Raw genomic sequence first — 22,290 nt, 5'->3', positions numbered from 1 at the left:
GTGCTGTTGGTCTGATTCTGGTGATCTGGTTTGGTGGTTGGGTGTTGTCTTCTTTTGTGTTCTCAGGTCACATTTTTGCTCTTTCAGCCCTTCAGCTGTCCTTGTTCCCTCAGACTGCAGACTGTAGGTTGCTGATTCCTCTCCCAGATGGATTTCAGCTGAGTAGGGTAGTCTCAGTAACACCTCCAAGTTGTTGGGTTTTGCAGGATTGGCAGCTGGTCCCTAGGTTGGCCTCAGACAGTGTTCAGATCCATTCTGTTCTCCTCCCATGGAGATGGCTCCTTCCCCAGGTGTTGGTATTAAAGGCGTCCTTGTTCCAAGCTCTTGATCAGGAGCTTGTTTTCATCAACTCCTCATCGGATAGCAGCTCAGCTCCTGGTTTTTATTATAATTGCGTCTAGGCTGCTGGACCTGCCTACCTCTTTGGCGCTCAGCTCTGCTCCGCTCTGCCCACCTGACTCTGTGGCCCCACCACCTAGGTTTCTCTTTATGTCATTTCCATATTGTTTCAGTTACTGTAAGTTTAAGGTAATACTTAAAGTTGAGATGTGTGATTTTTTATTTTTATTTTTTTATTTTTAAAGGTTGTTTTGATTATTTTGAAATGCTCTGAGGCTCCATAAAATTTTCAGATTAAAAAAGGAACCAAAATGGTAATTTAAAAAAAATCATCCAGCAGAGGATGCAAAAACAAAGCACTTCTTAATGTAAGAATACTATAGAATCTTCAGCTACAGAAGAAAGCCATTCAGCCATGTTGACCTTCCTCTCAATCTATCTTATTTTTAAAGGCTTTTACCCACAAGATAGTTTAGCCACAATGCCCTGTAAGTACAGAAACTGCAGTATTAGCAGCCAATTTAATCACCCAATATTTTTCCAAGTAAGCATCTAGAGCTTCCAACATTGCTTTTACAGCAGAACTTCAGTCTTCAAATATACTCCAGAATTTTTGTTTCCTTTCTGCTTTGCTGTACAGACGTTAGAGATTACAACATTGGCTTTAACTCTAGCATTTTCTGACAGTGTCTGTGTAATAGCTTCAGATGCTACAGCAATCTGTTTACTAGCACAGTGTTCAAGTCCAGGACTTGGCTCTTCATATGGTGTGATCTGTTTGGCCAGTTCAGTTTCGGATGTTCCAGCCCCAGGACATGATGTTTATCCCCTGTAAGAACTTGAATTCATTAGCACACCATCATCTCCTGCCCTTTCTATATCAGACTGTCTATAGAACATCAATGCAGTACAGTAGAAATGGCACCACCTTCTTTCTCATGATTGAAAACATGTGTATCTTTAACTTCTGAGGGAAAGGGCTATTACAATGTCCTATTTCTTCTAGGCCAAGAGGAGTCAATTCAGGAAGAGCAGTAGCTCCAACTCTTTTATTTTCTCCTGGGATCCCATTTTGAGTTGAGTCTCATCAACATTTTATTTGCTTGCATAATGAAGAGCCATGCCCGCCACATTGTCACCTTATATAAATGTTGTAATGAAATTTTCACCAGCACCCACAAGAACTTTTGATTTGTGCACCCCTGAGATTTTCTTCTTTAATGAAATCCAGCAGCTCTCTAGCAGTCTTTATCAGCATGGTTCCCTCATCTCTGTTATCATGCCCTCCAAAGGACAAGAGTATCTTCAGTTTCCTTCTTAAAAACAAAGAAGCAAAGAAATAATCCATGCAATACCAGAGCCCACAAGTTTACAAGCTCTGATGTTATCAGCATTGAAATGACTAGAATCAAGAGAAATAGATACATGTGGCTGAATAGGAAGCATGATCTAAATTGTGCTGTTTTCATAGTGTGTGTTCATTCTGGGGTTAAGAAGTAGAGTTGATACCTCATCAACATCCTGAGTGGTTTACAGAGCCCCATCATCTAGTCAGGAGAATGCTTGTAGGCTTTTTGTGTGCTATTTCATAACCTTCTATCGTTTCTGAAACTGATAAACCATTCCTAAGTTCTTTGGCTAGCTCCAGAAGAACTCCAGCAAATATCAGAACAAAGTTTGTGCCATCCCCAACCTCTTACTCTCAAGTATGAGAGGCCATGACATCGTTTTTTGCAACAGGATGCTGGGCTTCCAGATCTTCCAAAATGGGCGTTACCTCTTTTGTCACGAACCACTCTCTGGGAGACCGAGAGCCATTTAATTCTTTCCATTTGGTCCCTATGCTGTACTAAAAGTCTGGGAAAGTTTCTTGCAAGCTTGTGTTTTTATATAAAGCCTCTTCTAATACTAAAAGTGTTTTGTTGTATCCTTGAGCATCTGGAAGAAGCCAGGAAGCTTAGGGACGTGAAGTGACATGGCTAGCTTGCAAGAAGCTGTTTATGTGCTCCTTTGGAAATCTGGTGGAACTGAGGAGCAGGCAAGCACAGCTGCTGCTTCTCCTCCTGTTCCTTGGAGACTGGGTCTTTCTATGTAGCCCAGGCTGACCTTAAACTCATCATTGAGCCCCAGCCTTGTGAATGCTGGGATCACAGGCACATGCTACCATACCTGTTGTACTTGTTTTTCTATTTCTGCATACAGTGGTTTGGAGATTGTGAGAGGAACAACACTGAATCTGGAGAGAGAGAGAGAGAGAGAGAGAGAGAGAGAGAGAGAGAGAGAGAGAGAGAGAGAGAGTCGGAGAGACAGAGACAGACAGAGGCAGAGAGAGAGAGACAGACAGAGAGAGAGATGCTGGGGGATGTCTTTCTGTATGCTGGAATATATTGTTCCAATTGGTTAATAAATAAGCTGCCTTTGGCAGGAGGGAAATCCAAGGAGAGAGACAGGAAAGAGAAAGGCAGAGTGGGGGAAAACACCAGACTGCCATTCTAGGAGCAACATGTAATGGGATGCAAGTAAAGCCATGGAACACGTGGTGATGCACAGATTAATAGTTATGGATAGAGTTAAACTATAAGAGCTAGCTAGCAAGAGGCTTGCCATAGGCCATACAGTTGATAATTGATATTAAGTCTCTGAATGATTATTTTATAAGGGCTGAGGGACTGCAGGGCTGGGTGGGACTGGAGGAATTTGGAACCATGTGGCTGGGTGGGACCTGAGAAAACTTATGGCTAAAGAGAGATAGAGACAGAGACTGAGACAGAGACTGTGTGTGTGTGTGTGTGTGTGTGTGTGTGTGTGTGTGTGTCCATGTGTCCAAGAACACCACATAGCACTGGTGGAAATCAGAGGACAACTTGTGGAGTCTGTCATCTTCTTTCACCATGTGAGGCCCAGGGACTAAACTCTAACTCCTGTTGCTCCACTTGTCAAGATGGAGCTGAGTATCTAACTCTTTTCCAGTCGTCAGCTGTCAGAGGTGCACCATTGAGGACAAGGAAGCAAACTTTGTACTTCCTATGAGAAGTCAATAGCCACTGAAATTCCTGATGATGTTCTCATGAAGAATGGAAGGGTTGTGGGGGTCTGAGTCAGTGGGAATGACAGACAAGGTCTTCCCATGAGGCAAGGAGTTTTGACCCACACCAGACTCTGCTTTTGTTGTTGAGAAAGGGGCGTTTTTGTTATAGACCAAGGAGAGGAAGCACAAGTCTGCTCAGGGATGCACCGGATGAGTCTTCTTGACTTGGTTATTGTAAAAAAGGGAAGAATGGATATTACTAGGCTGACAGATAGATACTACGGTGCCTTGGCGGTTGGGACCCCAAAGAGCTCACAGAATCTGAAAACCTTTTCAGTCTCTCTAAAGAAGATGATGTTCAGCAGCATGTTGGCAGGATGTCCTTTAACAAAGGAAAGAAGCCAAGATGAAAGCCCTGCATATTCAGCATCCTGTAACCCCACGTGACCTTTCACACAGAACCTCAGGTATTGCTCTGAAGAATCAATGTACCAAGGAAAGGGAGGAAGGCTGCAGAATGTACTAAACTTTGGCTGAAAGAATGAAGGAAGATGAGAGCTTCTATTTAAATGTCTGAATCCAGTAAAAAATAACTCTTTAAGGGTAATAAATAAATGATCAGACTTGGAAAAAAAAAAGAAAGAAAATTTCTCTTCGGCTATTACCAAGTAAGTTGGAAAAAAAAAAAAAAAACCTCCTTAGAGTATAATCTTGTGACTTTTTTTGCCAACATAAATGCAGTTTATGAAAATATCAAACATTGTAACAATATTTTAAAACTTTAGAAAGGGTCTTTATGATCATGTATTAAGTTCCGTTTTGTCAATTTGACACGCTGTAGCTGGGATCCCCTGGAGAAGTTTAAAGGAAGGATTGTCATATTAGGTGGGTCCCTGTGGTAATATTGTAGGTGGTACCATTCTCTGAGCAAGGGATCTTGTGTAAGAGAGGAGAAATCGGACTAAGCCCTCGTATGCATTCATTAATTCATTGTGCATGTGTTAATTCATTGTGTACTCATTAGCTCATTGCTTTCTGTGCTTGACTGTGCATGTGATGTGATCTCTTTTCATGTTTCAGCCCCCTTTACTTCCCTGCAGGTGGACAGCAACCTGGAATCATGAGCCAAATAAACCCTTTCTCCATCACATTGCTCCTGTCCAGGTATTTAATCTCCCTTTCCAGGAGACGAAGACATCGTGCTACATCAAGAATATGAATAGAGTGTAAATTGGTGGTAGAGTTTGAAGAAGGGGGTCAGGTGCTCTTGCCTATTACACACAGTCACTGGCTTCAACCCAAAGCTCCAGAAAAATTCTTTCTGTTTGATCTCATTCAATTTCGATCTTTATTAGACATTCAGATTGGCATAGTGTGCTGTGTCAGCATGGTGGCATAAGCTTGAAATCCTAGCACTTTGGAGACTGAGGCAGGAAAATCTGGAAATAAAGCATAAGTTGAACAACAATATAATTACATGTAGATCTATCTTATTCTGTCCTACAGCCTTTACAGCCTTGAAGTGCATAAGTAGGTCCTGATAAACTGAGAGGATTCTATAAGCATCATATATTAACTTCTATACAGCCTCTCAGGATCATCCTTACACTACCGTTTGAAGTGAACTTCTCAGAGTGGAACTGCTGAGTCTGAGGATAACTGCACATTTACATTTTTGTATGTTACATTTTGATAATATTAGAGCATTATCATTTCCTTACTTATGATAAAGGTCACAGCTTCCACCTCCACTGAAAAAATGAGCAACAGAACAGCATAAGAGATTCGTTAAACAGCTCAGCAGCATTGAATGAGGCCATCAGAAGGTAACACCCAGAGGCTCCGGGAAAACAGTTTTATGCTCAGGATAGATAAAGAGTGGGCAGCTGTGGGAAACCTGACTGGGCGGAAGTTCCCTTCTCATGACAACAGGCTGGTGGAGGTGGGTACCCGGTAAGGTCCATGTTTTCTGGTGACCAAAAGCAACTTGGGAAGGAAAGCGTCATTTTAGTGTGCTGGTTACAGCTAATTAAGTCTGGTAGCCAAGGCAGGAACTTGAAGCGGAAATATGGTGAGCAAGCTGCTGACCCACTTCCTGTCAGGTTCGTGCTTTCTCATGCAGCCCAAGCCCACCTGTCTAAGGGATGGTACTGCCCGCAGTAGGCCCAGCTCCCCTGCATAAATGAGCAATCAAGGAAATGCCCACAGTTGGGGATGGTGATTCACGCCTTTAATCTCAGCACTTGGGAGGTAGAGGCAGGTGGATCTCTGTGAGCTCCAGGCCAGTCTGGTCTACAGAGCTAGTTCCAGGGCTGTTACACAGAGAAACTCTGTGGGGAGTAGGGATGGGGGATGGGACGAGAAAAAAAAAAGAAAATACATGCTCACAGACCAACAAATTAGCGACCAAGAAAAGCCACAGACAGACACGCATACATGATGGATGTAGTTCCTCAGCAGAGGGTCCTCTTCCCAGGATCCCAACCTGTCTGGATTCTCCTTTGCTCTGTACAACAAGCATTCCCTCCTGCTGGAATGAGTGTTCCCTCCGAGAGAGGGGGGAATGACATTTCTAGGTTTCATAGTTTGTTTGGAACGACAGGTGTCTATTTTACGTGCTCCACCTGGGGGAAAAGAAATTCTAATTTTTATTACTGGCTTCGGGAAAACAAAGATTCAAGAGAGAGGAGAGCCTGGGAAGGGATCAGAAGGCTTCATGTCCAGGGCATGCTAAAATGCTGCACTGTGGGGACCTGTATTCTGAGTTTCCGACAGAGGGCCAAATCCTTAGAAATGTTTGCTCCTAAACCAGCTTGTGCTGACATCGGGTTACCTGCTAATTCGGGCAGATTGGTTGAAAACCGGTATCTCGCAATTTCAGTTTCTATTTCTTTACAAAGGAGATGATGCTCTGCCATCCATTTGCCTTTCTTCGTATTTCTTCAGTTTCACTTTGAGGCCCGCGCTAGGTTTCCCTTGTCTCAGGCCTCAGCGCCGAGGCTGGGTGGTGAGTTGGGTGGGCGGTATCCTGCCTCGTGGCTGTGTTCCGCGCTCCGCAGGTGCTGAGCGGGGATGCAGGGGACCCCACAGGCGGGAAAGCGCTGGGGGGAGACCCGGCTTGACATAGCGCTGGAGAGAGCAGAGTGCACGGACCACGATCCACGAATCATCCAGATTCCCGCGGGGCATCCCGCGCAGGAGCAGCACAGGCCGGGGAGCTCTCCCCAGCTGGGCGGCCGGCGCAGGACCCCGCCCTTCCGCGCTCCGTCTCCCGGGCGACGGGAACTGGAAAGTGAAAGCGGAACCTGCGGGCCACCGGCTTTAGGTCTCCCGCTGCCCGAGCTTCTCCGCGCCATGGCAAGTCGCTTTCCTCGGGGTCGCGGTGCGGGGAGGCGGGCCCAGGGTCCCCGGAGCACGTGTCCCGCGCGATCGCGCGCCCCGAAGTGGCCGTCGAGGGTGCGGCAGGCCTGCCTCCCACGCGTTGGGCGCCTTTCTCACTCCCGGCAGAATGGCAAGGGGCACCCGGGTTTTTTCCGGAAGGTGGTTAGGGCGGGACTGCTAAAGGTGATGTGTGGATGAGGAAAAGGACAGTGACCCAGAAACGGAGGCCATAGCCAACTACTGGAAGGAGCTAGCAAGAAGGGTCCAAACCGAGGGCACTGGACGGCGGCCTCTCTCTCCATGCCAGGCTTTTGCCCAGGGTTTTTGTCTAGAGACCCAGTATGTTTTGGAGCAGTTGCTATGCATGCGTGAGTGTGTACGTTTCACCTGATGCGTGTGTGTGTGTGTGTGTGTGTGTGTGTGTGTGTGTGTGTGTGTGAGACCTGGTGACAGGTGATTGAAAAAGCAAATTGAAACAGTAAGTGAAATATTTCTTCTTAGTGTCCCACTTAAAAAGTAAGTTTTATGTTTTTCTTCCTGACATAAGGGTCCAGAGTCTGCTGACATAGAGCATGGAAATGGTAAAACGCCTTCAGCTTCGTGTCTCTGCTGACGTTGCCTTGTTTCAAAGTCTTTAACTGGATTATCTTTCTTTGGGATACTCGTTTTTCTTCTTTACTGTGCGCAGAGGAGACTGATAACTCTCTGTTGACAGCTGGTCCCAGGAGAAGACGTGCAGCCACACGTCCTCAGACATAAGTGAGTTAGGGAGGACACAGGGCGTTGTCGAAGTGCTTCACAAGATAACAGAATGCAGTGAGGTCTTGCAAAACCAGGTCTACAGAAGTCCTGGAGCAGGGAGCTCCTTTGATTCTAAAGATGAAGGTTGCGTAGACACTTGAATTAAGATACGCATTCGTGCTGATGAGGTGTGGATGTTCCCCGAGCTTACACGGATGTTTTTCTTTGATATTGATAAACACAGGAAAGATGATGGTTCTCCAGCCATTTACGACAGAGGCTGGTGTGGGCTGTCAGAACAGAATGCCATAGAGACGGAAGCCAGGAAGTCAGTCAGCTTCCCTGGAAATCTGAAAGTCCCTTTGGTCATTCCTCCCCGCCCCCTAAGGGAATCTTGGGAAAATTGCATTAAGCCTCTGGGGACTAGAGGGGAGGAACACTTCAGTCTGATGTATTTCATCTTTTCACTGTACCTTCTAGACAAGTTGTTTATTCCCATTAAAGTGTCTTCCCTGTCAAACAGCCAGTAAGTTTTTACTTTTTGTATTTTTGAGAACTTTATCTTCGCGGGTGTGTGTGTGTGTGTGCCGTGGTGTGTGTGTGTGTGTGTGTGTGTGTGTGTGTTCCTTTGTCTTGTATGCTGTAAGCCGGAGCAATGATCACTCCCCCGCCACACACACACACACACCACTTTGTGGTCTTCTTTTACTTGATATTTTGTCTCATCAATTCCAATTCTACCCCAGCCTTCAAGGCCTTTCACTCATGGAGCCTCTTTTGGACGTTAGCCAGAATTAGTCTTGCTTCTTAATCCTGAGTGGCATTTATTATAGTTTTAGGATTTTACTAGGGGTGATCTGTATTCTCAAATGAGGTGTTCTGTTTCCTTCTGTAGAACAGTAAAGAGCCCTCTTTCATGCAAACTGAACTCCTTTGGGATGACTTACGTGTCTGCCTCCTCAAGCAGGTGTTAGAAGTACCTTCGGCACAATTGTAAAGACCTGTTGGTCTCCTGTCATGTATAAAGTTCCTTTTCTACATAAAGGGAAATATTTCAAGTGATGGTCAGAATTTCTCTACGACAGAAAGAGTACCCAGTACATTTTTATTTTTTAAATTTAATTAATTAATTTATTTACTTATTTTTGTGTGTGTGTGTTTGCCTGCATGTATGTATGTGCACCACAAGCATGCCTGATGTCCTCAAAGGCCAGAAGAGGGTGTCAGATCCCTTTGAACTGGGTTTACAGGCAATAGTGAACCACCATATTGGTGTTGGAAATTGAACACCACCATGTTGGTGCTGGAAATTGAACCCACGCCTTCTGGAAAAGCAGCTCACAGTACTCTTAAATGCTGAGCCATTTTTTTCCAGCCCCCTACAGTGCATGTTTTGGAGATAACAGCATTTCAGGGCAACAGTTTTCTTTTTTCTGCTTGCCACTTCAAGTACTCAACACATTGCCAGATGTGGAATATATGTTTAATTAATACTGTTTTTATTAGTGGCTTAAGTGATCAGGTATATGTGCTGAGAACTTCTTGCATACATCGAAAACTTAAAACCACAATGTCGTTAGATAGGGCTCGTGTGCCATCCTGTTTGGTATCTGCAACTGGATGAACCAGGGATTCTGAGAATATGAGTCCTCTGGGCCGTCACCATCACCTTAGTCAAGTTCTGAATTCTGCTGTAATAAGTGAAGGGGAAGGTCTGATTGCTTTCTCCACTTTTCAACTGTGAACGCTGTACTGGAACTTCACTTAAAATTTTTCTCGGGGCTGTTTTTGTAACTTCCGTAAGGCACTTAAACTGCATATAACATCACGCGATTCTTTGCAATGTAATCCTGTCGTCTTTCCCCACTTAGTTTCTGTTAGTACTGGCTTTATTCTTACATTGACAGCATTTGATATTTTCCTTGTTTATGAGTCATTTAAAAATTTTTGGTATTTTGAAGACTTATCACATTTAGTCTAAAAGTTAAAACTCAACAGTAGTGCATTCTAAAGAACAAACACTATGCCAGCAGGGCCTTAATTGTGTGCTAAAATTTCCTTTGCTCTCTTTTGGTCTCATGTCCTGTGTAATTTTCCTTTTCCACATAAAGGGAAATGTTTTTAGTGACGGTCAAGATTTCTTTTCCTTTTTTATTTCCTTCATTTATCTCCTACCCCGAGTTAGGAAAGTGAGTCTATCAGCCTCTCCCAAGATGTGCATGGTTAGCCCAGGCTAACAGCAGCAAAATTCAGACAATCTGTTGTAATTAGCTGAGGGAAGACAAGGTCTCCTGAGATGGACTGAGGATTAACAAATGAGACATGAAGGTACATAGAGAATGAAAGAAGGTGGAAGGCCACATGGTAAAACCTAGATTGATAAAAGCAGGTTAGTTTAAGTTATAAGAGCTAGTGGGACAGGCCTAAGATATAGGCCACGCTTTCATAATTAAAAAAGACTCATTATACTGAGACTACATAATAAGACCTCATCTCAAAAAAGCAAAACCCTCCCTCTTTTTCTTTTGGTGACACTTTATATTATTTTGGGCCTAATTAACTATTATTTTTTAATTATTAGTGGTCTACATAACTCTCAAATTTGCCTAAGGTCTATATTGGTGGGTGAAATGAGGCAGACATGCTCCTGCTAGTCATCCTTGTGGAAAGGCCATTGTGTCTCACTGATGTGATGGTTCCTTTCAGCAGACTCACACTGAAACAGCATTTAACTGTTTTTCTGCAGGCTTCAGCATTGAAGATCAGGGACCCCACAGTTTCTGAGAGAACGATTGTAGTCTCTGGTCTTCCAGTTGGCCTTTCCAAAGACCAGCTAGTGAAGCGTTACTTCCGAGATGAGGGCGGACACGTGGAAGAAGTGATATATCCATCAAGAACCAAAGGAGTTGCATATGTCATATTCAAAGAAAAGAAAGGTATTTCTTAACCAAAATTTTATATTCTTTGAAATCATTTGCTGGTGAAATTAAAATTTCGTACTGTTAAAATGATTCATGGAATTGGCCAAGTTTGAAGTAGCATTGAAAAAATTATTCTACTCTGAAAAGTGGCCAGTCTCCTATTTACAAAAATATATGAAAATGGCTCATGATAAAGTGTGAGTTTCTGGAAAATTGTGAGGCTTTAAAAAGTATTTTGCTTCTGTATACATACCTTCGGAAACAGATATAGAACAAATGCAAAAAAAAAAAAAACAACCAAAAAACAAAAAACAAAAAACCCTTAAATTACATATAATCTCTCTCTCTCTCTTTTCCGAGACAGGATTTCTCTGTGTAGCTCTGGCTGTCCTGGAACTCACTCTGTAGAGCAGGCTGTCCTGGAACTCACAGATATCCACCTGCCTTTGCCTCCCGAGTGCTGGGATTAAAGGCATGCACCACCATTATTGGCTACACATAATCTCTTTGGTAAAATTCAGGTGGCAACAAGAATATAATTCTACTCTCTGCTTCTCATCCCTCACACTCTCAAGCAGATATTCTAGTAAGGAATCTGCTTTGTTCCTGGTAAAGTTGAACTGAGAACTATGGCCTGGACCTGAAGTAGGACTGAGTCGTTCTGCCTCCCACCTTACTGGATGTGGATGCTGAGAACTGAACTCAATTCCTCTGGAGAAATAAACACTCTTTCCTGCTGCACCATCTCTCTAGACCCCTTTTTATTTCCTTTTGGGGAGGTGGAATTTCATCATGTTACCAAGCTGCTCAGGCTTGCTTTGAACTGAGGTCCTCCGGCTTCAGTTCCCTAACAGTTGGGATTACAAGCTTGCACTACTAGATCTCGTTGGGGAAACACTGTGTGTACATGTGCATGCATGTGTGCATGTGTGTGTGTGTGTGTGTGTGTGTGTGTGTGTGTGTGTGTGTGTGTGTGTGTGTGTTGGGGATCATATCACATCACATGCCATCCATTAGGCATGTTGGGTATAGTGCCCAAGGTTTCATCCTTGCAAGATATGTGCTGTATATGTATACACAAGCTATATTCCCAGATCTAAAATACTCTGTTTATGTAACAATTGAGTAAAACTCAGAATGAAGCAAGAGGTAGTGGTAAGGAGTAAAGGGTGGGGATGGATTCATGTGGATAAAGGGGAAGAACATTCTAGGATAGTGAGTTCCAGGAAAGGCAGAAAGGCACAAAGCTACACAGAGAAATTCTGTCTTGAAAAACCAAAAAAAAAAAAAAAAAAAAAAAATTCTGGCTAGGTTGGGGTGGGGAGTGTGGTAAGGAGGGAAGGGGAAGCGTGATGAATGTTTGGAGCAACAGGAAGGAGCCCATTGTGGCAGGAATGGAATGTGCATGGGCAGAGTTATAAATGGATGTTTCCTGTCCCTACCACTTGTTTCCAAATACCTGGTAGTTGCTTCCTAAAGTACCATGCAGAGGCTTATATTAATTGTAAATGCATGGCTGATAGCTCAGGCTTGTTGCTAGCTAACTCTTACACTTAAATTAACCCATAATGCTTATCTATGTTTAGCCATGTGGCTTGGTACCTTTTCTCAGTACAACATTCTCTTCTTGCTTCTCTGTGTTTGCCGTGACTCTCTGACTCTGCCCATCCTCTCCCAGAATTCTCCTGGTCTGGCTCTAGAGCTCAATCTCTTCCTGCATAGCTATTGGCCAATTAGCTTTTTATTAGCAAATGAAAGTAATACATATTCATAGAGTAGAAAAAGGATTATCCCACAGCACAGAGTAAGAGATGTGGGTGGAGTGGGAGCTGGGACCATTTGTGCTGAGTAGCCTGCAGTCCAGGAGAGGGTTCTGGCTTGTATTCTGGTTAGGTGTGGGAGCCATTATATTCTGAGTAGAGGGCTGAGGATTAAAGTTGTCTGTTCTGAAACAGTGGCACAGTGTGGAGAGTAGAATCTACAAGTCACTGCTGCCATTGAGAGGTTGTAGCAGAGCAGATGAGTGGTAAGGATGTTGTTTTTGGAGATGTAAAAGACAATGTTCTAGTATGTTCAGGAAATTACAAACAAGAAGTGAGCTTTCCTTGTAAGGACATGTATTAGGATGATAAAGTGGGGGCACAAGTTTGGAAGTGATACAGGTAGAGATGTCTAAAGCCATAGAGGTTGAGATTACCTATAGGGTGGTTATAGTCAGCAAAGAGGCCTGATACTGAGGTCTGGGTTTGCTGATGTTGAGAGAAGGGGGAGGTGGTTAGCATTGGGTTAGGGGAAAGACTTCAGCATTGTGGAATTCCAGTTCTCCTCTGACTGGAGTGGATAGCATGGAACATTGACTCGGGCTATTGTTTTTTATTCATGTATATGCAGTGTATGTTAAAAATAAGACTAGGAGGGCTGGAGAAATGGCTCAGTGGTTAAGAGCACTGACTACTCTTCCAGACTGCTCTTCCAGAGGTCCTGAGTTCGATTCCCACCAACCACATGGTGGCTCACAACCACTTGCAATTAGATCTGGTGCCCTCTTCTGGCCTGCAAGGATACATGCAGGCAGAACACTGTATACATAATACATCAGTAAACCTAAAAAAAAAAAAAAAAGTAAAGAAAAAAAATCGTGTACTTTAAAAAAAAAATAAGACTAGGAAACTATTAACACATTTATGGTGAGCTTTAGTGTGTTCAAGCACAAGGGAAAAGTTATTTGAAGGTTTACTAGAAAAATGTAGCAAAACCCTCACCATCTCAACAGTGGAATGTCTCCATTTTTGCAAATTAAGGTAATTGTTGGTGTGCTAGGCCACAAACACACTTTTGATGCTAATGTTTCCATAGTTGCACAGAATGTCATCAGACAAAAGAAACAGCCCCTGGCCTCAAAGCCGCAGCTCACCGTCTCTCCATTCAGTGAAAAGGTAAGTGTGGGGACCTAGGGTGTGTTTTGAGGCCTGGGTCCATTTCTTCTGGGAAGTCTTTGGTGTATAAAGACACACAAATTGCTCTTGCCCCACGACTTCTTAGGAATAAAAGTAGAAACTTCTCAGTTCTCAAAGGCAAAAGCTGCCTCTAGAAATGTTGTTTTTATATTTCAGCATATGTGTGCATCCCGTGATGCCTTTATTGTATTTTATTTTTTTGGTTTTTCGAGATAGGGTTTCTCTGTGTAGCTTTGTGCCTTTCCTGGAACTCACTTTGTAGACCAGGCTGGCCTCAAACTCACAGAGATCCGCCTGGCTCTGCCTCCCGAGTGCTGGGATTAAAGGCGGTCCGCCACCAACGCCTGGCTCCATGATGCTTTTACAGCGACGGTGAGCTTCTGTGTTGTCGCGGATGATAGGTGGGTTAAAGGTTTTATGCGGGGGGACAATTAGGATTAATATTAAAAAGGAACTTTGAAGGAGCAGGGAAGGTGGGCATAAGAATGAAAGTTAAAATCCAAAGTATTAGTTTCCATGTATATTCTTTAGAGAACCTGGGCTTCTGGTATAGCCAGCTATTGAAATTTCAGCTGGGAGAGAGAGGTAGGGCAGGCCTGACTCTGGGGATGTCTGTCTGTGGAGCATATGCCAATAGTTTGTGTGTGTGTGTGTGTGTGTGTGTGTGTGTGTGTCTATATATATATATATATATATATGGATTCTGAGAAGCACTGTGTTTCCAAACAGCTTTTTTTTTTTTGCCTTTCATTTTTGGGGTGTGTGGTGTGGCCTGTGAATCCAGGCTCTCTGAAGGAGTGACCTAGAGTGGGAAGCTGGGAAGTCCCTCCCCCCCCCCCCACCAAGACCTGACTCAGAGCAAGTGCTGCCCAGATGAGAAGGATGGCAGAAACCTGTGTGCTCCGCTGCTTGCTCACTAGGCCATGCTGTTTTGACTTTTCCCTTTCTCATTTTAGGTCTTCAACTATGTGATGGCTATTCTTGATCTGTCTGTTTTTCGGTCTCAAACTGTACTAGAAAGCCTGGTAATGGACCTGAAAAAGAAAATCCCAACTTTAAACTTCAGCCCATTGAGCCCCAGTGGGAAAATCTCCGTGCGAGGTTCATTTCTGGCTATCTTGAAGCTCAAACAGGCTTTGATAGCAAAAGCCATCTCCGCTTCAGAAAGCAACAGGAAGGAGGATGCCAGCGAGAGGAGAAATCGCAACAGACAGAAGAACCCTGGAGGCGTCCTACCGGGAAGGGAGACCTCTGCGGTGGCACTTGGGACCTCTGTCCCTGGGTCTGCCAGAAGCCAAGGGATGCTTGTGCTTGATACAGATGTTTTCCTTTACCTGAAACACAAGTGTGAGTTGTATGAACTAACACTGAACAGATACCATATCCTGTGTCAGGAGAGCGTGGATGGTGATGTCACCACCATTTGTCTACAAGATGCTCATGATGGGTCTCACCCCAGCAGTGTCAGATATATGAAAGAGCTCATTGAGGAGTGGGCCCAGGGGCTCCACCTTGAGCTCAGAAAAGAGACACTGGTTTTGGAAGGAAAGGGAGAGAGTGAGAAAAGAAATATTAAGCAGGCTTGTGAACAGCTGTGTTACAGATATCGTAGAGTTTTGATTAATCCTCACCACACACATATCAACATTATAGGACCTTCGTCCGACACGTTCCTGTTTAAGACAGAGCTCATGAAATCTGCAGGGCAAAAGGTCACTTGAGGTCTCAGCCACAGTTGTCATGGTGGCTTTCCCCAAGACTGAGAAGTGACTGTGCTTGCCTCTCATTTCATCCAGATTTCACTGTGTGAATCATTGTCTTCATGTTATAGGAGAAGAAGGTAGGATTTAGGGAAATTAAAATACTTATCCAGAGTTATCCAGCTGACAAGGAATGGGCCTGGCATTAAATACAAAAATGGTACCTAAATCAAATTGAAAAACAAAACAACAATGACAGTAATAACAACAAAACCTCACTAAACTTGGAAGAAATCTCACTTTTCCTGCAACTCCAAATTATTAGGAAAAGAAGTTTTTCCTCTGACAGAGGTTTGTATGAATACCATGCTGTTGCTAAGTCCTCAGGGTTTGTATTTACTCCACATAGCATTAGAATGTTGCCTAGGATCACTTGGGAAAGTAGTGGTTCTGTTAGAATTGTAAGGAGTCTTGGGAGAAATTTGTATGCTTGCTATTGTAGACAATTCTTGTTTTACAACAGTGTGCCATCCAGATACCCATTGTAATTTCAAAACATGGTGAGTCAAAAAAGTGCCTTTAACCCATGTAACTCACACAACATCCTAACTTTGCTACACTGTCTATGGTAGAGAAATGACTCCTGACCCTGGTTGCTGCACAATTGTGGCTGATTGTCAGTGGGAGCTCACTGTTGCTGCTCAGCATTGCTAGAGAGCATTGCATTGTGTATCACTAGCCTGGGGAAGATTCAGTGTCTCAAGTACTGACTATATACTCCTTTTGCACCATAATAAAGTAAAGCTTACAGTAATATTAAATTGTGAGTTGACCCATCATCAAGCCAAGCAAGGATCATCTGCATTCTGAGCATCTGTGATCTTACTCCTCAAACACTGTTATTTGAACAGCACAGTAATAAAGACAAAGAAAGGAAAGCTGTAGCGATTTGTTTCCAGGTCTCTGATTCCCTTGAAGTTAGCCCCAGAGTAAGGCAATTTTGCATAATGGAGCTCTGCAGAGCTCATCCTGGTGTAATAAATAATAGAACTGTATCTGTTCCTCTTAAATGAACAAACACGATAATGATTATTTTAACTATCAGTAGAGCATACAAAAAAAATCTATTTTGTCCTTATTTTCCTTTGCCACCTAAATCCCGAATGTTTAAATAATTTCTGTTTCCTTACGATATTTCTGACACCAAAACACAGGCAACAATTCCTAAACTTGACAAATGAGACTATGTTAGTCTGAACAAGGTTTGGGCCTCAGAGGATGCGATCATTCAAGTGAAAGAATGCTTTCATTTGTTCGGACTGCTGTAAAAGGTTTTGCAGGATGATTTAAACAATAGGCATTTTTCACAGTTCTCAAGACTGGAGTCAAGATCGGGGTGCAGCCATGGTTGGGCCATGATAAGGGCGCTATTCCTGGGAGAAAGCAAGAAAGATCCTCTGTCTCTTAGAACATTAATTCCGTCAGGAGGGCTCTTCTTCATGACTCAGTCACTGCCCTAAGGCCCCGCCTCCAAATACCCTCAGTCACTGCCCTAAGGCCCCGCCTCCAAATACCATCAGTCACTCCCCTCAAGGCCCCCTCTCCAAATACCCTCAGTCACTCCCCTCAAGGCCCCGCCTTCAATACCGTCTGTGTTAGGTTCCTGTGGCTGTGACAAAATGCCTGAGTAAATTCGCAGGAAGGGAAGATAGGTTGTGGCTCACAATTTCAGTCCATGGCTACTTGACCCCATAGCTGGGCTTGTGCCAAGGCACCCTCATTGTGAGGAGGGGATGGCAGAACTAGAATGTTGGCCTCATGGCAGCTGGGAAGCCAGAGGAGACAGGAGAGGTCTAGGAACAGCACTACTCTTCACTCTTCAAAGAACATCACCATGGACTCCACCTAGTTCCTACCTCCTGGCAGTTCACTCAGTTGTGAGCTCATCACCTGAGCTGTGTTGACAAAAGCACACTTAGGAGCTGTCTATCACACTCTCAGCTGGGGACCATGCCTTCCACATAGGGGTTTCTGGGAGTATTTTACAACCAAACCATGATATCACATTGGGACTAGAATTTGAACATGCGAGTTCGTAAAAGTACAAATATTCAGCCTCCAGTAGTCAACCCTGGACCCCAGGGATTTATGTCCTTGTCAAGAGCCAAATGTTTATTCTAGGATGGGAGAGGTGGTTCTCAGGGTAAAGGCACCTGATGTTCAGCCTGATGACCAGAGTTTGATCCCTGGGACACATGGTACATGATTACACATGAACACACACACACACACACACACACACACACACACACACACACACCACACCATACACACACACCACATACACCCACACCCACACACATACACCCACACCCACACCCCCCCCCCACACACCACATACACCCCCCCTCCCAAATACACACACAATTAAAAAACAAAACCCATGTGGTTTAAATGAGAAATGATGTCCTCAGTTGATGGCACTGTTAGAGAAGGTGGTGGAGCCTTGGAGCCTGCTGGAGGAAGTATGTCACTGGGGGTGGACACTGAGAGTTTACAGCCTCCCCTGCTTCCAGTTTTCTCTCCCTTCTACCTGATTTTTGTTGAAGGTATCTCTCAACTCCCAGCACATGACCCATGCTTGCTCTATCACTGCCATGCCTTCTGGACAGCACAGACTCCCCTCTGGAACTTTAAGCCCAAATCAGTCCTTTCTTCCATAAGGTGACTTCGGTCATGATGTTCTAGAAGAGTAACAGAAAGATAACTAAATGCCCCCAAAGCCACATTTATTCCATCTCAACAGCTTCAGAGATTTTGAACTCCAATATCTAAGATGCTTCCAACCTCATCGAAATCTGACAGCAGTGAGATTTGTGTGATTGGGTTGTGTCAAAATTCCTTTCTAGCTATGAATTTGGGAAACCAAAGATGTTTTGTGCTTCCAAAATCAGAGGGTGGGCAAGGAATAAGAAAAGCATCCTCATTCCAAAAGGGAAAAATAGGAGATGAGGAAGAGGCACGAGGTTCTAAGAGATGTAAGGGAAGCTGCTTGAATACAGTCTCCCGTTCACTGCTCTGCCTTCCTGGCCCATGGGACCAGCAGCTACAAATCTCACCAGACAGTGAATTGGCCAGTCCTTTGACTTCGGATCCCCAGCCTCCAGAAGTGTGCACAGATGTCTTTGTTAGTAAGTGACCTAGTCGCTGACATTTGTTATAGTAGTCTGAGCAAGCTGAGAGAGGCAGAGAGAGGGGTGGTTTACCCACCAGTCGAGGGTTTCCAGGAGCCGCCTGGAGCTGTGAATGGCAAGATGAATTTGTCTGGTGTGGAATATTCCTTTACACTGTGTGACTATATGTCACTGTGATTGGTTTAATAAAGAAGCTGACTGGCCAGTAGCTGGACAGGATAAGGTTAGGCGTAAGAGCCAAATTGAGAATGCTGGGAAGAAAAAGCGGGGAGTGGGGAGTCTCTAGTAGAGGCAAGGAGAAGCAAGATGGGCATGCTGTATTGAGAAAAGGTACCAAGTCATGTGGCAAAGCATAGATAAGAAATATGGGTTAATTTAAGTGTAAGGGTTAGCTAGTAACTAACCTGAGCTATTGGCTGAGCATTTATAATTAATATCAAGCCTCTGTGTGGTTACTTGGGAATGGCTTGTGGGACAGAAATTTCCGCCTATACCCTGGCCCCGAGAACATACTGATTCTAGACTTGTAGCTTCCAGACAACGAGAGAAGGACTCTTGGTTTTAAGTCATCGTTTGTGGTAGTTTGCCACAACCAACACAGGAAATGAGTAGACTCAACTTTCTTTAAAAAAAAAAAAAAAAGTTGGTGAGAGCCCCCATCTTTGCAGATGGTTTTGGGTGTGGGCCCTTGTTTTTACTTACAAGTTTTCTTACTCTGTTCTCCCCAGGGTATATCAGAGCACATGGTACAGACTCAGTATTCTGCAAACACTTAGGAAGCACTTGAACAAGTTTTATAATCCATGTGCATTTACATAGGGCTGTGATGTCTGATTATGGTTGTCAACTCAACTACATCTAGAATCACCTAAAACCAAAACAGCTGTGCACACCCGTGGAGGATTTGATTGTATTGTTTGAGGTCAGAAGACCCCACCCTAAATCTGGCCACACCTGGTGGCAGCCCACAGAAAAAGACATGGAGAAGAAAGCTTTCGCTTTTTGCCTGCTTCTCCTCACTGGCAATTTCATCTCTCCTGTTTCTGATGCATTCCTTTAATTGTGTTAGAACCTTTTTCTTAGGGATTCCAAGGTAGACTGAAGACTGACAGCTCTCTGTCTTCTACTTTTGGATAAGGATGTGAGCTAACTACCAACCCAGGGCCATGCCTGTCTGCCTGCTGCCATGCTCCCCATCATTCTGGTCATAGTCTCTAACCTCTGCAATTGCGTGCACTAAATTAGATGTTTCTTTATAAGTTGCCTTGGATATGTTGTTTTGTTCTGGCAACAAAAAAGTAACTGAGAAAAGGACTCTGCCCTTAGTGTCTGATAAACCTGTGCTCAGTGGCCAGGAATTTGCTGGGTATTTTTTTTAAATCATGTAGTGTGTTCTCTCTTGTCAATACAATATTAATATTGATTTTTTTTTTTACTTTCTTATTAGAACAGCTCTGTATTTCCTATTTGCATTATTTTCTCCAATGCAGAAAATTCTCCCTGGCAAGACAATTGAGAGTAAAAGGGTATCCTTGTCTTTCTGTTCTTGTCAAGCTGGTTGGTCAGTGCCTACTGCTGTGGTCAGGCACCAGGCATGTTCTCTGGACTTACCTGTCTCTAGACTCAGGTTCACAGGAGACAAAAGTTGTGAAGACTTGCTGAATCTGTCTCTGGCATTTGGTTGTTGTCATCTGTAAGAGCTGGTCAGGAACCCATGACGTCTGTGAATAGTTTACCCATTAGTGCCTGAGATGTTAAAATGTTTGCATTTGTAGAAAATCCTCTACAGCATGTAGAAGTATCCCACTAAAACCACCATTTCTGTTACTCCTCTAGAACATCATGACCAAAATCAACTTATGGAAGAAAGGATTAATTTGGGCTTAAAGTTCCATTTAGTTGGCAAGAGTGTCCCACAGTTACCTTATTTCCCATCACTCTGGCAAAGGCAGAGGGCAGGATATGCTTCCCCTTGTTATTTTAAATGAAATACAGCACAAGAAGAAAGGAGCCTAGTCATTGTAGTACAGATCTAGTCAGTGCTGAGATGCTAACTTAAAGCAAAGCTGTCCAGGACATAATTTACTACAAGCATCTTCTGAGGCATTCCTACAAACCTGTTTCAAATGATGGCTAAGTATTTTCAGGCCTGTGTATGACAGTGGAGAACAGCTTGCGTCTGATGGGTAATTATTGAACATACATTTCTCCCTTCCCCTGAGAACTGCTTTTTAGAGTGAAAATCTCACATATTCCTTCCCGTGTTCTGTAAATTGCCAAGCATTTGGATTCAGTCCCTGGATCACCCCTTGCCCCATGCTCTATGCATTATCCTTTACTTTTGAGTAAAGCTTCCTTTCATCTTTGCAGTTTGCATGCACCTTTATTCATAAGCTCCTCGCATAAGATGCGATGTTGGTTTTAGTGTCAAATTTTCACAAATTAAACATCACCTGGATTACAATCCCTATCGTAACATGAAGAATTGCCTAGATTACTCACCTGATGTGGGAAGACTACCCCAAATATGGCAGCACCTTCTGCATCAGCCAAGGTGTGCGTGTGCACTCGCACAGTAAGAGGAAGATTACTCACCGGTTGCTCTTTTGGCCTTCTCTCTTGCTGCCAAGGCTAAGTTAATACTGTAGAAGTGGCAGTGGAAAGATAGTAAGATCCAGAGGTAGGGAACACTGGGGCAAAACTGTGTTCTGGACACAACAGGACCTCTGCACTTATGAGCTCATGGCAGCTGCGGTTGCCTGCTCAAAATCAAGGCAGCCCACATTCCAGCCCTGATGGGCAGGGGGCACATGAGTTCCTACTCCTGACCGAGGTGGTTAATAGTTGATGGTTTCTAGGGGAGGGAGAATCAGTTTATTTCAGGGTGTGGTTCCTGGCAGGTTGGACATGCTTCCCTGTATGGCCCCATGCCCGTGCACATGTAGGCAGCACTACTTGGATTCAGTGTGCTAGTTTTTAAAAAGGGACATGAAGTTGGGAGGGGCCGTGGGTAAGATCTGGGAGGAGCTGAAGGGGGAAAGCAGGGGAGCTGAATATGATTAAAATACATTGTGTGAAATCCTCAAAGAATAAATTACAATGATCTATCTATCTACCTCCCTCCCTATCTATCATCTATCCAGTCCCTCTATCTATTTGCAGGGGGCCACATGCATGATGATACTTAGGGTCTTGTTATTGTTTCATGGTGTTTAGATGAAGGAGGAGTTTGGTTACTAAGGAGCACAGCATGGATGGTTCTGTTTTGTGTATTAGTTTATTTTCTGTTGCTGTGATAGAATACCATGACCACAAGTGACTTAAGGAAGAAAGAATTTGTTTTGGCATATGGTTCCAGAGGAAGAGTCCATAATGGCCAGGGCATGGCAGCAGGAGGTCAGAGCAGGAAGCTGAGGGATAAATCTTCAACCTCAAACATGAAGCAGAGAGTGAACTGGAAGGGAGGTGGGACTATGAACTCTCAAAGGCCTCCCCCAGTGGTGTACTTCCTACAACAAAGTTCCACTTCATAAAGGTTCCAAACAACATTGCCAGTTCTGAGCAACTGTACTGCCATGGCATATTGCACCTTCCCATGAGCCATAACTGAAGCAGGAATCATTGTATTATAACATAATTTTGATGATAGATATCAAAATTCTTTCCTGAATTTCTCCATGTCTAGAGGAGGAGGGAGAGTCTTCTCTCTAGTCTGAAGTTAATAGATGAGTCTACCTTCTAATCCCTGGAAAGAGCTGAGCTTTGGCTTTGTCCTTAAAACAAAACTGATGGTTACCTTAAAGAAGTTACTGTTAGAGTTGTATACAGTGTTCTTCCTCTTTTTTTTTTTTTTGTCTAATTAAAAAGGAAGGTTTTAACTTTAACATAGTAAAATTATACACAACAGAAACAGTTATCAAGTAAGAATTACAGTTACAATATCTGATCCATTTGTATTTGGCAACTTTAGAGAAAATACTCTATTATCTATCTTATCTTTCTGAGTCTAAAGTTTTATACCTAATTTAC

At 43.6% G+C, this 22,290-nt stretch overlaps 1 protein-coding gene and 1 pseudogene across 1 annotated transcript; one reads left to right on the top strand and one right to left on the bottom strand.

The window, feature by feature from the left end:
* Nucleotides 1-811: 811 nt before the first annotated feature.
* Nucleotides 812-3,735, bottom strand: LOC118581742 (annotated as a pseudogene).
* Nucleotides 3,736-6,364: 2,629 nt separating this feature from the next.
* Nucleotides 6,365-15,991, top strand: Rbm43 (RNA binding motif protein 43). The gene is made up of 4 exons (XM_036185185.1): nt 6,365-6,724; nt 10,236-10,425; nt 13,267-13,346; nt 14,324-15,991. Exons 1-4 carry the CDS (start codon nt 6,440-6,442, stop codon nt 15,086-15,088), a joined length of 1,320 nt encoding a protein of 439 aa, XP_036041078.1. The 5' UTR covers nt 6,365-6,439; the 3' UTR covers nt 15,089-15,991.
* The last annotated feature ends 6,299 nt before the right edge of the window (nt 15,992-22,290 follow it).

This window comes from Onychomys torridus, chromosome 4, assembly GCF_903995425.1.
Source record: "Onychomys torridus chromosome 4, mOncTor1.1, whole genome shotgun sequence".
Classification (NCBI taxonomy): domain Eukaryota; kingdom Metazoa; phylum Chordata; class Mammalia; order Rodentia; family Cricetidae; genus Onychomys; species Onychomys torridus.
The sequence above is the reverse complement of the archived record's forward strand: the minus strand, read 5'-3'. Positions and strand labels throughout refer to the sequence as shown.